General features: G+C 49.6%; 2 protein-coding genes across 4 annotated transcripts in view; one reads left to right on the top strand and one right to left on the bottom strand.

Moving 5' to 3' along the window:
- msh2 (mutS homolog 2 (E. coli)) overlaps positions 1 to 6,240 on the top strand; it is a 15,967-nt gene extending 9,727 nt beyond the window's left edge. The window contains exons 11-16 of one of the 2 annotated variants that reach the window (XM_084670850.1): positions 1,183 to 1,280; positions 2,617 to 2,832; positions 2,957 to 3,161; positions 3,506 to 3,753; positions 3,844 to 4,010; positions 5,941 to 6,240. In XM_084670850.1, the coding sequence (XP_084526976.1) occupies positions 1,183 to 1,280; positions 2,617 to 2,832; positions 2,957 to 3,161; positions 3,506 to 3,753; positions 3,844 to 4,010; positions 5,941 to 6,102 (1,096 nt within the window). In that variant the 3' untranslated portion in view covers positions 6,103 to 6,240. Of the gene's footprint in view, positions 1 to 1,182; positions 1,281 to 2,616; positions 2,860 to 2,956; positions 3,162 to 3,505; positions 3,754 to 3,843; positions 4,011 to 5,940 lie in introns of both variants that reach the window. The other variant, XM_084670849.1, reaches the window with a different exon arrangement.
- A 1,771-nt stretch (positions 6,241 to 8,011) lies between these two features.
- On the bottom strand, positions 8,012 to 19,442 carry fbxo11b (F-box protein 11b). 2 transcript variants are annotated; one of them, XM_084670143.1, is made up of 21 exons: positions 19,143 to 19,442; positions 17,730 to 17,881; positions 17,450 to 17,531; positions 17,074 to 17,218; positions 16,809 to 16,938; positions 16,515 to 16,598; positions 16,291 to 16,423; positions 16,102 to 16,208; positions 15,787 to 15,898; positions 15,567 to 15,673; positions 15,280 to 15,417; positions 14,210 to 14,427; positions 13,931 to 14,111; positions 13,696 to 13,818; positions 13,428 to 13,513; positions 12,903 to 13,123; positions 12,673 to 12,783; positions 12,475 to 12,582; positions 11,119 to 11,227; positions 9,250 to 9,348; positions 8,012 to 9,166 (listed from the first exon to the last, which is right to left on the bottom strand). In XM_084670143.1, the coding sequence occupies exons 1-21, from the start codon at positions 19,228 to 19,230 to the stop codon at positions 9,037 to 9,039; spliced, it is 2,664 nt and encodes an 887-aa protein (XP_084526269.1). In that variant the 5' UTR covers positions 19,231 to 19,442; the 3' UTR covers positions 8,012 to 9,036. The 2 variants fall into 2 exon arrangements, with proteins under 2 accessions (XP_084526269.1, XP_084526270.1); XM_084670144.1 differs by having other exon boundaries at positions 17,074 to 17,215.
- Between the last annotated feature and the right edge of the window lie 459 nt (positions 19,443 to 19,901).

Raw genomic sequence — 19,901 nt, 5'->3', positions numbered from 1 at the left:
GCCATGCTAGCAGTAGCAGACAGCACCTGGTTTGCGTGATAGTTAAGCAGATGGTTGACAATCCATCTTCCAGGCCGTTGACTATGCTGGTCAGGAATTTCAATGTAGATGCCCATCGTGTAATTGCACGACTTATAACAACGGGATATCACGTAATTAAGACAGGCGAGCCGTTCGCCTCGTTCCCCCAGACTATTGAACTGCAGCGGAAGACTGGTGTCGACTTGTGTACTTAGTATCGTACTGATGAAATGCTATGGAAGCTTTTATATATTAGCATTGAGGGACAGAGGTTTCAGTTGTGCAGAGAGATGTCTGTCAGCAGGGAAGAGAGCACGTCACAGTTGAGGTTAAAAGTCAATTGTTTTGCTGACTATTACCTTTTTATTTTCACTGGAAATGTGATTTCATTTTGTTCTTTTTATATCCAGGATGTGTTTAATAAATGGTTAAACATGTTAACAGAGCAACACAACTTATAAGTCTTTGGTTTTGTTGTAACAATGATAAATTACAACTTTTAGGAGAGGCCAGTAAAAATTGTCTTGGGGACAGTGAGTTTCAAACCCAAAATGTTAATGTTGAGCCCTGGGAATATAAACTTGTTTTTGACTCTTATCTGGCAAAAACAGCAGACAAAGGTGTGGCTTGATTCTGATGAGGGAGGGGTGGTCTACAGAGAGGAGGCTAGAACAGACAGGAAACAGAACTGTCATGGAGAACCTGGAATGCTAACGTCACCACTGTGGGCATTGATATTTTTAAACCGCTCACTGTCTACAACCTCTACAGAGTACGTATACCCTGCTGGTCCAGGCTGAGTTAGTGGTGCTGTCCTGGTCCAGCATGGCTGAGTTAGTGGTGCTGTCCTGGTCCAGGATGACTGAGTTAGTGGTGCTGTCCTGGTCCAGGATGACTGAGTTGGTGGTGCTGTCCTGGTCCAGGATGGCTGAGTTAGTGGTGCTGTCCTGGTCCAGGATGACTGAGTTGGTGGTGCTGTCCTGGTCCAGCATGACTGAGTTGGTGGTGCTGTCCTGGTCCAGGATGAGTGAGTTAGTGGTGCTGTCCTGGTCCAGGATGACTGAGTTGGTGGTGCTGTCCTGGTCCAGGATGATGACTGCTAGGAGGGCATCTTTCATACTAAAACAAACGAGCTCCTTGTGTTTGTGTGTGCATGCGCAGTAAGCTGAGCAGCTTGAACGAGGAGTACACCAAGAACAGACAGGAGTACGAGGAGGCTCAGAATGCCATCGTCAAGGAGATCATCAGCATCGCCTCAGGTGACACACACTCATGATGACCTCATTGACCCAGTTCAGCACCAGGGGCCAGTTGTTCAGACGGGATCTGATAGGATTTCGGGTATTGGATTAGATCAAATCTTAAAAATGGGTAAAAAAAAAAAGAAAGGATTCCGAAATTGGATTAGATCACGTAATCCAGTCTTGGTTTTGATCTGGATCAAATCTTCAATATGTGTAGTTTCAAACTTTTTAGTAGGACTGGGATAGTTTTTGATCTGCAAAATCAAGATAATTCTGATCCCAGCAGAAGGGTGCATTCAGGGTGGATTGCAGCAACAAAATGTAATAAAACTTGAAACTGGTAAAAAAAAAAAAAAAAAAACTATTCGCATCATGTAATGCATATATATATGTATTTATATGTAAGAGCTTCTGCCAGATTCTTCTGGCAGAAGAACAAACCAAAGCCAGACTTGAGATCTGCCTCCTAAAAGCAGTTTCAAAAAGCTGGTCTCTCCACAACCGAAGACTAACTTTGAAAGATCTTTAATTTTGTTACCTATTGGACATTTAGCCTTTTTCTGATTTTGAAACACATGTTCAAAATATTCACATTGTATTTGTGAAGAATGTATATTTGTATGTTTTCAATTGTTTGTAGGTCAGATGATGGCTCTGTTTGGATTTTTTTATTTGGCCTTTTTCTTTGTCTTCAAATCAAAACACTTGAAAGTGACCCCATGCTGGCTATTGAACCTGTTCTTTACTTGGCTAGCCTACTACATTGGCCTACATTGTTATACGTAGTCCCATTTACAACATTGGGAATTAGGGATGGGCGAACGATGCCTAATGAAGTGTGGTTTCTTCCGGATTGTGCCGGCCCAAAGAACCAAACTATCGGCGCATTGAAAATGAACAGGGTCATCTAGCAGCCGATTAAACTGGCTGAATGAGGCGTAGTGGTTGTCTCCGACGGTAGACTACCCTACGTTATTTAATATTTTTAATAAGGCTACATGTGTTCATTTTGATCTGATATTAGAGCACACACATTAAAATGTTGTAATACATCTGTAGGTGGTTAGAATTGTGTCATTTTCTCACAGTAAAAGTTAAGGAATATTGTCTGAGGTGCCCTGCACTGGGGCACAAACTCGAGTATCCAGAGTCACGTTAACAACACGTCATCAAACATCGCTTTAACCAGCTACACCACTGAAAAAGCTGTTACTTGTTGATGTGGGTGGACAGTACAAATGTAATATTGATTACCTGATCCTGAATAGCAAAACATGGGATTTCAAAATCTAGATCACTCTGATCCAGATTAAGCTGGCCCTCGGTGATTAACCCCCCTCTCCTTCCCCAGGTTACGTGGACCCCCTGCAGGGTCTGAGTGATGTCATCGCCCTGCTGGACGGCGTGGTGAGCTTCGCCGCGGCGTCTGTGTCCGCCCCGGTGCCCTACGTGCGGCCCCACCTCCTCGAGGGGCCGAGCAGGCTGGTGCTGCAGCAGGCCAGACACCCCTGCATGGAGAGCGACGTGGACACAGCCTTCATACCCAACGACATCACCTTCGTCAAGGGCGAGAAGAGCTTCTACATCATCACAGGTACACACACACACACACACCTGCACAGATTGGGATGGTTTTCTGTTTGTGTGTTCTCACTCCCCCCCCCCCACCCCCCCCCCCCTCCCTCCTCCAGGGCCAAATATGGGCGGTAAGTCGACGTTCATCCGCCAGGTGGGCGTCATTGCCCTGATGGCCCAGATTGGCTGCTTCGTGCCATGTGACAAGGCGGAGCTGAGTGTGATTGACGGCGTGCTGGCCCGCGTGGGGGCAGGGGACAGCCAGGTGAAGGGAGTGTCAACCTTCATGGCTGAGATGCTGGAAACGGCCGCCATCCTCCGGTGAGAGCAGTCGCGCGCACACACACACACACACGCAATCACAAGACCCACCATGGGATGACTACCCACAGGGTTTTGCGCTGTAAAGGAAGGATGCATACTTTAGCTTGTGCTTGAGAATCCATGCTAGCTCCAGGTAGCATTGGCTGCTTTACTTGTGAAAGGTTTTGAGGGAGACGGTTGAGACGTCTTGGTCATTCTTCTAATCCCACATGCCACAAACAGGGTCCCATGGAGCAGCTAGACAAATAGGGATCTTTCTGCAAACCTTAAAATAAGCTCATCATTGGATATCCTCTTCAGATTTAGACACCTGATTTATCTTCACTGACCCCTCTGTGTAGTTTGGCCACGGAGAACTCGCTGATCATAATTGATGAGCTGGGTCGAGGCACATCTACGTACGATGGCTTCGGTCTGGCCTGGGCCATCAGTGAACACATAGCATCCAAGATCGGCTGCTTCTGCCTGTTTGCCACTCACTTCCACGAGCTGACGGCGCTAGCGACACACCATCCCACCGTACACAACCTGCATGTGACTGCTCTCACTTCCCAAAACACACTGACCATGCTGTACCGGGTCAAACCAGGTGAGCGCACACACACTTTGGAATAAAAACACGAATCCATAAGGTCTTGGATCACTTTCATTGTTTTCTCACCAAACCTTTTTTGTTCAGGTGTGTGCGATCAAAGTTTTGGGATTCACGTGGCGGAGATGGCAAACTTTCCTGCTGCCGTTGTTGCCATGGCGAAGGAGAAGGCTGCAGAGCTGGAGGAGTTCCAGGAGCCAGCAGGCGGCGAGGGGGAGGAGCCTGATGCCAAGAGACGCCGCATCGATAAACAGGTAGAGGCAGGGACACCGGCCTCATCACTGACCAGTGAGGCAGGTAGAGGCAGGGACACTGGCCTCATAACTGACCAGTGAGGCAGGGACACCGGCCTCATCACTGACCAGTGAGGCAGGTAGAGGCAGGGACACTGGCCTCATAACTGACCAGTGAGGCAGGGACACCGGCCTCATCACTGACCAGTGAGGCAGGGACACCGGCCTCATCACTGACCAGTGAGGCAGGTAGAGGCAGGGACACTGGCCTCATAACTGACCAGTGAGGCAGGTAGAGGCAGGGACACCGGCCTCATCACTGACCAGTGAGGCAGGGACACCGGCCTCATCACTGACCAGTGAGGCAGGTAGAGGCAGGGACACTGGCCTCATAACTGACCAGTGAGGCAGGGACACTGGCCTCATCACTGACCAGTGAGGCAGGTAGAGGCAGGGACACTGGCCTCATAACTGACCAGTGAGGCAGGGACACCGGCCTCATCACTGACCAGTGAGGCAGGTAGAGGCAGGGACACTGGCCTCATAACTGACCAGTGAGGCAGGTAGAGGCAGGGACACTGGCCTCATAACTGACCAGTGAGGCAGGGACACCGGCCTCATCACTGACCAGTGAGGCAGGGACACCGGCCTCATCACTGACCAATGAGGCAGGGACACCGGCCTCATCACTGACCAGTGAGGCATAAGCTATGTCCCTGTCGTATGTTGGTCCCTATTTAAAAGGAAACTATAAATATATTTACACAAGGGTGCAAAGGTAGATTACTGACATCAGTATCTATATAGTAGTGTAGTATTATAGTATAGTAGTATATAATAGTATTGCATTCATGTTTATATTGGCATTGGCCAAGACGGTGACATCCGGGTTGTTTTTAGTTCACATTGGACCCTAAAGGCCCATGTGGACACTGAACGCTTACAAATGATGACAGAAATGGGCTCTTTCTCAACACTCCACAATCACATGCCAGTATTGACTTGGCATCTTAGCCATCCACTGACTTCAGGCTGTAGTCATGTGTTGATGTGCTCTCTGTGTTGATGTGCTCTCTGTGTTGATGTGCTCTCTGTGTTGATGTGCGCTCTCTGTGTTGATGTGCGTTCTCTGTGTTGATGTGCGTTCTCTGTGTTGATGTGCTCTCTGTGTTGATGTGCGTTCTCTGTGTTGATGTGCTCTCTGTGTTGATGTGCTCTCTGTGTTGATGTGTGCTCTCTGTGTTGATGTGCGCTCTGTGTTGATGTGCTCTCTCTGTGTTGATGTGCTCTCTCTGTGTTGATGTGCTCTCTGTGTTGATGTGCTCTCTGTGTTGATGTGCTCTCTGTGTTGATGTGCTCTCTGTGTTGATGTGTGCTCTCTGTGTTGATGTGCGTTCTCTGTGTTGATGTGCTCTCTCTGTGTTGATGTGCGTTCTCTGTGTTGATGTGCTCTCTGTGTTGATGTGCTCTCTGTGTTGATGTGCTCTCTGTGTTGATGTGCGTTCTCTGTGTTGATGTGCTCTCTGTGTTGATGTGCTCTCTGTGTTGATGTGCTCTCTGTGTTGATGTGTGCTCTCTGTGTAGATGTGTGCTCTCTGTGTAGATGTGTGCTCTCTGTGTTGATGTGTGCTCTCTGTGTTGATGTGCTCTCTGTGTTGATGTGCTCTCTGTGTTGATGTGTGCTCTCTGTGTTGATGTGCTCTCTGTGTTGATGTGCTCTCTGTGTTGATGTGCTCTCTGTGTTGATGTGCGCTCTCTGTGTTGATGTGCTCTCTGTGTTGATGTGCTCTCTGTGTTGATGTGCTCTCTGTGTTGATGTGCTCTCTGTGTTGATGTGCTCTCTGTGTTGATGTGCTCTCTGTGTTGATGTGCTCTCTGTGTTGATGTGCTCTCTGTGTTGATGTGCGCTCTGTGTTGATGTGCTCTCTGTGTTGATGTGTGCTCTCTGCAGGAGGGCGAGGGCCTGATCCAGGACTTCCTGGTCAAGGTCAAGTCCCTGCCGGCAGCCAGCATGACGGAAGAGGAGGTGAAGGCCCAGCTGAACAAGATGAAGGCAGAGCTTGTTGCCCATAACAACAGCTACATCACAGAGATCCTGGGCTCCAGGAGCTAGGCGCTGTCCTTCATCCTGTCCCAGCAAGGTGGGCTGGCTGGCGTGTGCAGAGACTGGAGGTGTTTATATACAGAGTTCCATTTTTCGTTCTTTAGTTTTACCGTCATAAGTCTCTTCAATAAAATTGAAATACATGTCTTGGATTGTGTTTTAAGCTGAAGTTTTCGCATTGTTGCTTTTGCCCAACCCTGATAAATGACCAGGAAACTAAGTCAGGAGGTCACTTAGACCTTCAGGGGTTTACAGCAGTAACATACTTCACCATAATCACAGTAGGGTCTATAGCAGTAACATACTTCACTATAATCACAGTAGGGTCTACAGCAGTAACATACTTCACCATAATCACAGTAGGGTCTATAGCAGTAACATACTTCTCTATAATCACAGTAGGGTCTATAGCAGTAACATACTTCACCATAATCACAGTAGGGTCTATAGCAGTAACATACTTCTCTATAATCACAGTAGGGTCTACAGCAGTAACATACTTCACCATAATCACAGTAGGGTCTACAGCAGTAACATACTTCACCATAATCACAGTAGGGTCTATAGCAGTAACATACTTCACCATAATCCCAGTAGGGTCTACAGCAGTAACATACTTCACTATAATTACAGTAGGGTCTATAGCAGTAACATACTTCACTATAATCACAGTAGGGTCTACTTCAGTAACATACTTCACTATAATCACAGTAGGGTCTACAGCAGTAACATACTTCACTATAATCACAGTAGGGTCTACAGCAGTAACATACTTCACTATAATCACAGTAGGGTCTATAGCAGTAACATACTTCACTATAATCACAGTAGGGTCTATAGCAGTAACATACTTCACTATAATTACAGTAGGGTCTATAGCAGTAACATACTTCACTATAATCACAGTAGGGTCTACTTCAGTAACATACTTCACTATAATCACAGTAGGGTCTATAGCAGTAACATACTTCACTATAATCACAGTAGGGTCTATAGCAGTAACATACTTCACTATAATCACAGTAGGGTCTATAGCAGTAACATACTTCACTATAATCACAGTAGGGTCTATAGCAGTAACATCCTTCATTGATGCTGTGGAAGAACAATCTGGAGGAAATAATTCAGACAGACACAGTTGATCTAATAAAGTTTTATTTTCTTAGAAATGACCAGTTTCCTGTTTTTCTTTTTTTTCTTTCTAGGAAATTAAACCCCTTTTTGAACTCCAACTAGCATCTACATAATGGTTATTGAATACTTCACAATATATTAAGTCTAGATGTTATGGTACATGCATACGATTCAGGCTGCATGAGGAGCCACAGTCAGCACAATACAAGGGGGGGGGGGGCAGGGGGATGAGGGGGGGGGGGGCAGGGGGATGAGGGGGGGGGGGGGGGGATGAGGGGGGGGGGCAGGGGGATGAGGGGGGGGGGGGCAGGGGGATGAGGGGGGGGGGGACACTGCAGACGTACTCGTCCAGTCCAGAGACCCAGAGGCCCAGACACCTCTGAGAACGACCCTGCCCAGCAACACTGACTGCATAATCTGACACCGACACTCACAACCATACCACACACACACACATCGCACACAACATTCACTACACAGGTACGCCACAACCAGACACACACACACACCTTTATACAACTGTGGAAGTTCTCCTGTCTTCAACTGATCAACTGGAGAGGGTTCTTAGTGTTAAACGAGTTTCTCTTTCACAGAAAGAACTATTACCACTGGGACAGCGAGTTACTGCAGTACGCTGGGGGGATGGGTGTGGGGATAGGGAGGGGGGGGGCGCTAACCAAAGAAAATTAATAATTATAATTATCATAATAATATATAATAAAATAAAAGGCATTCAAATACAGTCAGATTTTTGCTTGAAAATACAAAACTACATGAGAAAGCATTAAAATCATATCTGTTGATCAGAATAACATATTACAAAAAAATACAAATAACAGACGAAGTGCTCCATCACAGTCTCACTCTTCTTTTGCCACGCGCAACAGCTGGGTCAGCCTGGCCAGCTGTTGCCTAGTTACAACTGCCATGGCAACCTCACTGCCGCAGGCCTGGGGGAGGGGCCAGGACTACACACTTCCTGTCTAGAGAGGAAGTTGGAGCGTTGGTGATCACAGAGGAAGTGGCTTCTTATTGGCTGCTCCCCTGATGGTGTAAAAAGTGGTGAGGCCCCTCCCCTCCATTGCTTGGCTCGTTTGCTCCAGCTTGCATCCAGCAGTCTCGCTCTGCCAAGAGTGAGTTAAGAAATGCTTGAGTGAGGAATCTCATGTGGTCGGTTGGTGGGAGTCCGTTTTGTCTGGCCCCCTCTAGTGGAAGCTCTGGGCGCTGCAGGCTGCAGTCTGTCTGCAGGCCCCGGCTCCTGGCCTGGCCTGGCCTGGCTGGCTCACAGCCACATACACAAGGGCTCTCTGGCTCCTTGTGGCTGCAACTCTGCAGAGTGTGAGTATGTGTGCTGCAGTTTTGTGTGTGTGTGTGTAATATATGTGTGAAAATGCATCTATGCATGTCGAGTGTCAGAAATGGGAGAAAATGGCAGATATTCCCTAGCGAAACCAGGACTTCCAGAGGTCGGATCCATCATCTCAGACCTCATCCATGTCGGGGTACACTTTCCCAAGACCATGAACAACACAATAACGTTATGCTAAGAACATCTCCTTTCTTCAATGTCTGGAGCCATCGTCGAAAGCTTGTTGGTGAATGTGCATTTTTATGCATTTACTTGGAACCAGTGACTGAACATCTGTACAAGAACCAAAAAGCCAAAACAGAGGCCATGTCTCCAGCACCTTAGAAGTGACAGCCCCTTCAAGCTCTCGGAGAGATGCTCCAAGGGACCATTTCCTTCACCGAGTGTGACGCATGTGTGTGTGTGTGTGTGTGTGTGTGTGTGTGGGCACTTCACTCTGTTCAGTTGTGTTGCAGCGTGTTGGACTCAATGGGCGGGGCAGAGTCGTACAGAGTGTCTGTATCGTGCGTGGGTTCCCCGGCTAAAGTGCAGGGATTGGATAGCGTTCCGGCGCCGCAGTCACAGAAAAACCTGGGCGACACACACAGGAAGTGACATGTCAGGAAATGCTTGTCACGCTGACAGTCCTGAAGATGAGAGATAGATAAGCTCACCTGTCGTGTCGTATAAACTCCACGTCGTGGCCTTGGTGGCATTTCTTGATGCAGTTCACACAGATGGCGTTCCTGTCTGTCGTGTTACAGGTGTGACATCTGGAAACAAACATGTGTTAGGCACAGCTCAACAATAGGGCTGTCAACAAATATTCTAAATTCGGATATATATTCGAAGAGTGGTTAATAACCGAATTTCGAATGTGAAAATTAATATTTGAATGTAAAAAATAAAAAACAGACGCGTGCGGCAGTGGAAGATGGCAGAAAGTGCAGAACCCAGCTTGACCGCAGCAGAGAAAGTGATTGTAACCCTGGCCACAAATCTAAAGAGTGATGTCTGGAAATATATGAAGCCTGCCACATTTGGGACAAGAATGGCGACCTTAAATTGCTTGCTCAGAACTCAGCATTTGTTTATTGTTGTCGTTCATTTTACACCGCTATGCGTAGAGCGCGCGACGGTGCGGGAGAGAGAAAGAAAGAGTGCGTGTGTGCGAGCGAGGCCAAGGTCTGCGGTCTTGGCCATTAGTTCATTTAGGGTGATTTCAGGCAATGTGGGACACTTTTTGGTAGAGGCTCTTGTAGACTTTCAACATAACTGTTAACTCGCCCCAGTGGCGTTTCTGTCAATCGTTTTAGGGCTCAGGAACATCTTCATGTTGGAATTAAATGGGAATACACAATATTTTAGAAGCTACACACTTTCAAACATAACATGACCCCCTCTCTCACTCAGGCAGCATTTTCAGGTAATGTGGGACAGCTTGTCTGGTAAAGTGGGACAGTCATCATCTGTCAGCCTAGTATGCTAATATAATAATAATGAGTTTATATACAACACTACTAGGTGCAAGGGGGTGGCAAGATTCATTTAGTTGTGGGGTTTTACTTATACAATAGGCATAAAGTGTAACTGATGTAAACCTTAGTGATCTGCAGTCTATGTGCTAGCTAGCTAGTCCCGCTGCGTTAGCATTTCGTTGGACTAGCGTTAGCGGTCACCCTTACAAGTCTGAAAGCGCTGGTTCGATGACATTGTAAGTTGTTATTTAGTTGGCAACTTAAGTGCAGTATGATGCATTGGTATTAAACATTTGAGAACTGGAAATTAAATTACTTTTATAGCATAAACACAGCATTACTAGATGTCCCACTTTACCTGAAAAATGCTGTCCCACATTACCTGACATGATCAGGTATGTGGGACAATCACATAAAACGTTTTTTTTCTTCTAATAAAGCATTATTTTACAAATGTGTGTGTTTACAAATTGTGTGTGTTTCAATCAGTGGTTAAACCCCTTCAATATGCTGCAACAGTACTCATTGTAACTTAATTTAAATTCCTTATCATTGAGAAATATAATGTAATATGCCGCTGAACTTTCGATGCGTTTTTTCTGTATAGACCTCTTGTCAAGCCAGATCACGCCTACTCTAATGATGTCAGACAAATAAAAACCACTGCATAGTGACTAGAAGTGTTGTATTTACGAGTCAAGATCAGCTCTGCTGATTGGATGTCGGTTTTGCACATGTTAAATCATCAAAATGCATAACCGTCCCACTTTACCTGAAGTCTCACATTACCTGAACTCACCCTTCTTATTTTTGTGTAGGTCATTTGTCAAATATGTTTAAACTTAAATAAATTAGGCCTACCTACCTACAGTATACAAGTAGTTGTGTTTCATTGTATTAATTTGTCCTGTTATTGACGTACCTAATGCACAACCAGAAATTCAAATATATTCGAATAGATGTGTTTTTTTAATGGGAATATTCAAACGTCATTTTTGAGCAATTTTGACAGCCCTACTCAACACCTGGGGGGAGTAGGTGTGTGTGTGTGCGTGTGTGTAGTACCTGTAGAAGTCGTGCATGGGGTAACTGGTGTAGCTGGAGATCTTGTAGAGACACTGCCCTCTGCTCACAGCTTTCTCTATAGCATCTTGGTTGTTCATGATCTTATTGTCTGACAGGAGATACAGGGAGAGGAGGAGATACAGGGAGAGGAGGAGATACAGGGAGAGGAGGAGATACAGGGAGAGGAGGAGATACAGGGAGAGGAGGAGATACAGGGAGAGGAGGAGATACAGGGAGAGGAGGAGATACAGGGAGAGGAGGAGAAACAGGGAGAGGAGGAGAAACAGGGAGAGGAGGAGATACAGGGAGAGGAGGAGATACAGGGAGAGGAGGAGATACAGGGAGAGGAGGAGAAACAGGGAGAGGAGGAGAAACAGGGAGAGGAGGAGATACAGGGAGAGGAGGAGATACAGGGAGAGGAGGAGAAACAGGGAGAGGAGGAGAAACAGGGAGAGGAGGAGATACAAGGAGAGGAGGAGATACAAGGAGAGGAGGAGAAACAGGGAGAGGAGGAGAAACAGGGAGAGGAGGAGAAACAGGGAGAGGAGGAGAAACAGGGAGAGGAGAGGTCAAGAGCAGCAAGAGGACAAGATGACTCTACAAATACAGTTTTGTATTCCAACAAGAACTTCCAGGCTTGTACACCCAAGTGTCCAGCCTATCTTAGATTAGATATACAAGCACAGGGATGGGATTTAACCATTTTTCAAGGTATGTATTCAAGAGACAATTCAAGGTCGATGGGCCAGAGCAGCTGTCCCAGGATCAGGGCCAGGGGTCAGCTATCCCAGAGCCAGAGCAGCTATCCCAGAGCCAGAGCAGCTTTCCCAGGGTCAGGGCCAGGGGTCAGCTATCCCAGAGCCAGAGCAGCTATCCCAGAGCCAGAGCAGCTTTCCCAGGGTCAGGGCCAGGGCAGCTATCCCAGGGTCAGGGCAGCTATCCCAGGGTAAGGGCAGCTATCCCAGGGTAAGGGCAGCTATCCCAGGGTCAGGGCCAGGGCAGCTATCCCAGGGTCAGGGCCAGGGCAGCTATCCCAGGGTCAGGGCAGCTATCCCAGGGTCAGGGCCAGGGCAGCTATCCCAGGGTCAGGGCCAGGGCAGCTATCCCAGGGTCAGGGTCATGGTCAGGGCAGCTATCCCAGGGTCATGGTCAGGGCAGCTGTCCCAGGGTCATGGTCAGGGCAGCTGTCCCAGGGTCATGGTCAGGGCAGCCGTCCTAGGGCCAGGGTCAGGGCAGCCGTCCTAGGGCCAGGGTCAGGGCAGCGGTCCTAGGGCCAGGGTCAGGGCAGCCGTCCTAGGGCCAGGGTAGCCGTCCTAGGGCCAGGGTCGGACGTGGTTAGAATGGTCGGCTGGGTACCTTTCATGGTGACGTTGACCCCGGAGGCCAGGAACAGACCCCCAAAGCGATTGTTGAAGATCTGGTTTCCCTCTAGCGTGGCCGTGGCGTGGTTGGTGATCTCGATACCTGACACAGGAAGGGAGGTTTGTTGATGCTGGGGAGGGGGGGCTCAGGACGGGCCAATGTGTGCACTGACAGGACACACGGGCGGCTCACCTGCAGCAAAGCCGTCGAAAATGCGGTTCTTGCGGAGGACCGGGTGGCTGTTGGTGCTGATCAGCACTCCAGCCTGGGCGTTCCGGAAGATGTCGTTCTCCTCTAGCAAGCCTACAACACAAACAGAGCGCTCACATCTAGAATATGCAGCTTTCCATGAGTCTATTTATCCATTCCATATACGTGTGTATATATGTGTGTGTGTGTGTGTGTGTGTGTGAGAGAGCTACCTCTCCCTCCGTTGAAGATGCAGATGCCTCCGTCTCGGCCGTCGTGGATCTTGTTCCTCCTCAGCGTGGGGTTGCTGTCCGTCTTGATCCACACGCCCGCCATGGCGTTGTCGAAGATCTCGTTGTCCTCGATGAAGCCCAGGCCAGAGTTGTACACCAGGATGCCCCCGTTCTGGCCCCCCCAAATCTTGTTCCGCTTGATCTTGGGGTTGCTGCCCGTCCTGAGGGAGGAGGGGTGGAGGGTCAGGGTGTCTCTGCTCTGTGAGGGGGGGGGTCAGGGTATCTCTGCTCTGTGAGGGGGGGGGGGGGGGGGGGTCAGGGTGTCTCTGCTCTGTGATGGGGCGCAGGGTGTCTCTGCTCTGTGAGGAGGGGGGGGGGGTCAGGGTGTCTCTGCTCTGTGAGGGGGGAGGGGGTCAGGGTGTCTCTGCTCTGTGAGGGGGGGGGGGGGTCAGGGTGTCTCTGCTCTGTGAAGGGGGGGGGGTAGACAGTGAGAGGATGTGATAAGACTGCGGGGGAGGGTCTTACCTGATCTGCACGCCAGAGTACATGTGGTTGTAGATGTCGTTGTCCTCCAGAACACCATGACCGTTGTCATAGAAGTACACACCCACCTAGGAGAGGGGAGAGAGAGAGGGTCGAGAGAGACAGAGGGTGGAGAGAGTGAGAGAGAGAAGGGGGGGGGGGTGGAGAGAGAGCGGGAAAACGTTTTTCCCTGTGGATTAACTACACAGCCACCGGATGTGTGTGAGTGACCTGCCCAGATGTGAGGATCTGAAACGTGTGTGAGTGTTACCTGTTTGCCGCTGTGGATGCGGTTCCGGCGCAGGACTGGGGTGCTGCCGGTGGTGACCCACACTCCTGCCAGCGTGTTGCTGTACACCTCGTTCTCCTCGATCACACCCTGGCCCTTCTCGTGCTGAGACACACACACACACACATACACACACACACACACACACGCTCCAGTACCCTGTACACTCCACTCCTCCTGACATGTTCTGAGTGTGTGTGCATGCGTGTGTGTTTACCACATATATGCCTCCATGCTGGCCATCGTGGATCTTGTTGTGTCGTACGATGGGACAGCTGTTGGTTCGAATCTGGATTCCCGCCAGTGCGTTGCCATAGATATCGTTGCTCTCGATTAAGCCCCGCCCATCTCCGAAGATGTACACGCCTCCTTGATTACCGTTAAAGATGGCGTTGCCCCTGTTGGCACGCACAGAAAGTCAGGGGAGGGAGGGAACAGCAGGCACAGAACGGCTGCTCCCGGGAGCGCGTATGTGTGGCGTGTGCGTGTCCTGTACCGTATCGTGGGGTCGCTGTTCGAGGTGATCCACACGCCCGCAAAGTTATTGGCGTAGATCTTGTTCTCTATGAACTGGCCCCGCCCCTTCTCGTGCACGTAGATGCCCCCGGTCTGGCCGTGGTGGATCTCGCAGCGCACCACCGTGGGGTTGGCGTACGCCTTCACCTCGAAGCCCGCGATGCGGTTCCTGTGGATGTTACAGCTCTCAAAGTAGCCCTGGGGGACAGCAGCAGAGAGAGGAGGAGCAGGGAGAGGAGGAGCAGAGAGAGGAGGTGCAGAGAGAGGAGGAGCAGGGAGAGGAGGAGCAGAAGAGCAGGGAGAGGAGGAGCAGAGAGAGGAGGAGCAGGGAGAGGAGGAGCAGAGAGAGGAGGAGCAGAGAGGCCAGGAGCAGAGAGAGGAGGAGCAGAGAGACGAGGAGCAGAGAGGAGGAGCAGAGAGACCAGGAGCAGAGAGACCAGGAGCAGTGAGACCAGGAGCAGAGAGACCAGGAGCAGAGAGACCAGGAGCAGAGAGAGGAGGAGCAGGGAGAGGAGGAGCAGGGAGAGGAGGAGCAGAGAGAGGAGGAGCAGGGAGAGGAGGAGCAGAGAGAGGAGGAGCAGAGAGAGGAGGAGCAGGGAGAGGAGGAGCAGAGAGAGGAGGAGCAGAGAGAGGAGGAACAGAGAGAGGAGGAGCAGAGAGAGGAGGAGCAGAGAGGAGGAGCAGAGAGGAGGAGCAAGGAGAGGAGGAGCAGGGAGGAGGAGCAGAGAGAGGAGGAGCAAGGAGAGGAGGAGCAGGGAGAGGAGGAGCAGAGAGGAGGAGCAGAGAGAGGAGGAGCAAGGAGAGGAGGAGCAGGGAGAGGAGGAGCAAGGAGAGGAGGAGCATGGAGAGGAGGAGCAGAGAGAGGAGGAGCAGAGAGGAGGAGCAGAGAGGAGGAGCAGAGAGAGGAGGAACAGAGAGGAGGAGCAGAAAAGGGAAGAAAGGAGGAGAGAGCAGAAAAAAAAGAGGTGAAGAAATATCATCCAGTTTTGGAGTTGATCAAGTCCAGGTGAAGGCAGGTGAGAAGTTCCAGGTGGTGTTGAGGGGGGTTACCATTCCATGATCGAAGGTGAACACCCCGACGTCTCGCCCGTGGTGGATGTGGTTGCGTCGGATGATGGGGTTGCCATGGTTTTTCACCCAGATGCCAGCAAGCGCATTATTACTGATCTCATTATCTTCATAGATACCCTGAGAGCAGACACACCGTAAGACCACCAACAGTGTGTGTGTGTGTGTGTGTGTGTGTGGCAGTCTGGACGTGTGAGTGTCTGTCAGCCTGTGTAGGATCCAGGAAGTGTGTTTAGGAGAAAACTGGCCATGTGTGTGTGTGTGTTTACCTGCGCATGATCCGTGATGTACAAGCCCACGTTCTCACAGTCGCTGATGTTGCAGTGTTTGATGGTAGGACACGCCCCCTGGCCGCTCACACACACAGCAGAGCCCACTGTAGGCAGAGAGAGAGCACTGACCACGCTGCCCTCAACAGCACGGGAATCCACTCTGCGCGTGTGTGTGTGCACGCAGGTGGAGCGGACCATGCAGGGAGGAGGAGTTTACCTGTGCAGGTGGAGCGGATGATGCAATGGTCGATGTTGGGGCTGCAGTTGACGGTGATCTCCAGGCAGTGGTGGGCATTGTGGTGCTGGGCAGACTTGTCATCGGGGTTGAACTGAGGAGGGAGACATTCCACACATCACATCCATGTAGCCCTTCACACAAGCGGGGTCGCAGAGCGCTTCACACAAGCCCAGAGAACCACACCTCATCCAACCGAAACCCTCGAGGAAGACAAGGGAAAAACTCCCCGTAAAACGTATCGAGAAAAAACAGCCAAAACATGCAGACTGATGAAGAGGGATTGTGTGTGTGTACCCTGATGGTCATGTATCCCACATAGGCGTCCTCCGATCCCTCCATGAAAACGAAGGTAGAGTCTCGGGTGTTCTCGATCACTACCTTATCAGCTACCTTCCCAGGAGCTGCGAGGAAGAGAAGTCTGGTTACACACGCACGCACGCGCGCGCACACACGGCCCTTCATGGTGTGAGCGCCCTGCTGTACCTGCTCCTATCATGGTGATGGGGGATTCGATGTAGATCCACTCGTCTGTGTAGACGCCAGAGTGGACGAAGATCAGGCCGTCGAAGTGAGCCTCCTGCACGCCACCCAGCGCATCCTCGATGGTGTCGTAGTACTGCACACACACACACACACACTTTTTGCTTAGAATTCTTCTCATGGTCGTGCAAAATTGATTCTGGAGAACTATGTGATGAGTCTCTTACCAGCATGTTCTCTCTGCCTTTATATCTGGCTGGGTTACTGTAGAAATGTTCTGCAAAGCCCGGTTTTACATGGGCTCCTTTATACTGCAGAATAACACACACACATTATGAACACTTACTACACTCAGATAATCAAGTCCATACACACACACACAAATCAATACACACTCACACAACACCGTTACCCACCAAAACCACACACAAACAGTACTACACATCAGTACACATGACACATCCTTAACACACACACACACACACACACACACACACACACAGACAGACACAGACACTGACCAATTGTTGGAAACTCTCCTTCCAGGGGTTGGGGTGTTCATGCTCCTCTGGGCTGACCTGGTAGAACTTTCCGGGCTCAGGGTGCATCATGGGACGCGTGTACTCAAACACCTCCATGTACAAACGCTTCCTGGATGGCACACACACACACACACACAGATTCCCCATGAACCTTTCAAGACGCAGTTCTTGCTGAAATGTAAGAAATGATTCATGATGATGTTGAAAATGATTTTGAATTCTTCTGGGAAAGAGCTCAACTGACCAGAGTATGGGGTCGTTGGCTAGCTGGCTGAAGCGTTTGCAGACACAGGCTGCCTGACAGAGGTCCTGCTCCAGAAGATAGGAGAAGATCTTCAACACCACCTCATCTGGAAGCTTCTGTTGCAGATACTGCTCTGCTGGTGCTGCTATTCAGACAGACACATGCTTCAATTTAAGTCTACACAAGACATGTGGGCTAGGCACATATCCACATAACAGCCAGAGAAACAACAATAAAATGGCCAATTAGCTTATAGCTAACTGATCTTTGTAGGATAGGAGCATTCTGTCATTACATTTAGAAGTCGACTATTTTCAAAGAAACTCCTACAAGCGATATGATTAATGTTCCTGTTGGAATGTTCCGGAACACCCACCTGGTGGGTCGTGGCTTTTGCCAGACACCCGTGCTCGCTTGGCTCGGTGGCCAAAGGGCTCTGTGGTCGAGGTGGAGGCTCCCTGCTGGAGGACATCACAAGTTAGGTTCACGTGAACACACACACACACACACACACACACACACACACACACACACACACACACACACACACACACACACACACACACACACACACACACACACACACACACACACACACACACACACACACACACACACACACACACACACACTGAGTGATGTTTGTAAAGGATGACCTCCATGGGGCTTTTGCTGGGGCAGGCGGAGGCAGTGGCTGCGGAGGCAGTTCTCTTTGGCAGCAGCGACTTGCGGCGGAGCTGGTAGGGGCTGTTTTGAGCTCCTGGTCCCGACTCCTCCACAGCCATCTCAGCTGGTGGAGCCTCACCCTCTGAACAGGCAACAACACACGTTAGAGCCCACCCCCATTCAGCTCAGTCACCACGTCAAACACACACATTACTAACCCATCACATGGACAAGACATTGGGAACTGGCTAAATGATATGCCAGGCCAGACATTGCTGCAACATCACATTCACATCATTGCTTGTGCGACTATGCACGGCTTTTAAACTCATGGATTTGACTTGTATTGGGTAAGTGTGTGGACTGTCCACAGTAACAGTCCAAAATACCACTGACATTTTCGTCCCTAAGTTGGAGAGAGAGCGGGGTGAGAGAGCGTCGTGTTTAAAAAAACATTTTTGTTGACAATATTACAGAAAAGCCGGCAGACCCTTGCATACGTGAGACAAAGGTTGGTGACGGATCATGACAGATGCATCCCCGCAGCCAGACGAGGGCCTGACCGTTCACTTAACCAACCAACATATCCTCTCCAAGTTAAGGGCCGGTCTGGACCAGACAGTGAGCACTGGCCACCCAAACACATTTACACACCCCTGCAATGCATTTAAGGCCTGGGGTAATTAAAGTTGACGGGTTAAGGATGCGTAACGTTTAATATTCAGACTCGCTTTTTACTCAACTGCGTAGTTTGCAAATCCGCGGTGTAAACAAATAGCATTAACGTAGCCAGCCAGATGGTTAGAACTGCCGGGGCTGAGGAATGGGCTCTAGTTCTGGTTAGCTAACAAAAGCAGAGTGTCTCATTACTAAAACAGGGACTTCACATTCCAGCTACAAGAATGCATAAGCAATGCTGCAATGCTGTATGCCTAGCGTATGAGCTGGTTAGCCTCAGAATAAACGAACTAACCGTAGCAACCTAGCTAGCTGACCCCAAAAATGGCAGTCAGAAGACAACGCAGATTTATGCCGTCAGACGCGTTAGTGACAGCTGAGAATACAATGCCATAATGGCACAGGGTAGTCCGAAGTCTTGGACTCACGCCTTTGATTAACGGTCACAATGTTGGAATATGGGCTAGTGAGCCGTGTACGCAGTAAGCAAATGCAACTAATGCACTCCCCCAACCTCCCAGAAGCTGGCGTTAGCCACAATCACTGGAGCCAAACAAAGCGCGGCCTGGCCTAAGCAATAGAGCAAGAAGCCTCGGCTTTTCCTAGTGAACACCCTCTGTCAGTCAGTGTACATTAATAGCACGATTTGAATACACGGAGCGATTGTCTTGGACTACCGTACACGTTTACACTCTAAACGGTGTGCCGACCGCGGCCTGACTCACCTCGCTCCCCGTTGTTCCGTTCGGGTTGCACCGGGCGCGGCCTCGACACTCGCCTGGGTCTCCTGTTGGTGGCTCTGATGGAGTTCATTTGGGGAGTTGGTTGTTAAAAAATAGAACGCTTTCCTCGACCTCCCCACTTCTAGTTTGACACTATGCCCCAACTACAACCCCGTCTGCCTATTTTTCTAATAACATCCAACGAACTGCAACCGAAAACAGCAAAATTAGGGCCGTAATTGTGTTTTTCCGACTGCTCCCCCGTATTGCTACTCGCTGCCAGCTCCGTCTCTCTCAGTTGCAGGAGGAGCCATTAACCCACACGGGGACACTATCGAGAGAAAAAAATCTAGCAAGTAGTGTTGCCCACCAATCCCCACTAGGAGGCTCTCAATCTTTCCCCCGGCTACGATCAGCTGCCCCGCAAACGGCTCGGTCTGAATCCAGTTTTACTAGTGGGGTTCGATTCCGACTGAGGTCAGGCTAAAAAGTAGCACATGTAAGTACTAGGCTACTCAGCCTTAGACTTTTTTTTAAAACTGACAATTAATGAATTTTCCTATGGTCCAGATATAACGCAATAGACGAGTCACGCAACATATAGTCAATAGACGAGTTACGCAACTTCCAACCTCAAGACCCTTCCCCCCAACCCCTAGTTTTAAACTTCACGAAGTGAAGTAGACTAAATGTCTCTCCGTTAATCACCGCATCAACTAATTGGATTTGCAAAGCAATTCACTAATCCTGTAATCATGATTT

The sequence above is a fragment of the Hypomesus nipponensis genome, chromosome 13 (genome assembly GCF_054491055.1).
Source record: "Hypomesus nipponensis isolate SF chromosome 13, ASM5449105v1, whole genome shotgun sequence".
Classification (NCBI taxonomy): domain Eukaryota; kingdom Metazoa; phylum Chordata; class Actinopteri; order Osmeriformes; family Osmeridae; genus Hypomesus; species Hypomesus nipponensis.
This window is presented reverse-complemented; position numbering and strand designations above follow the sequence as displayed.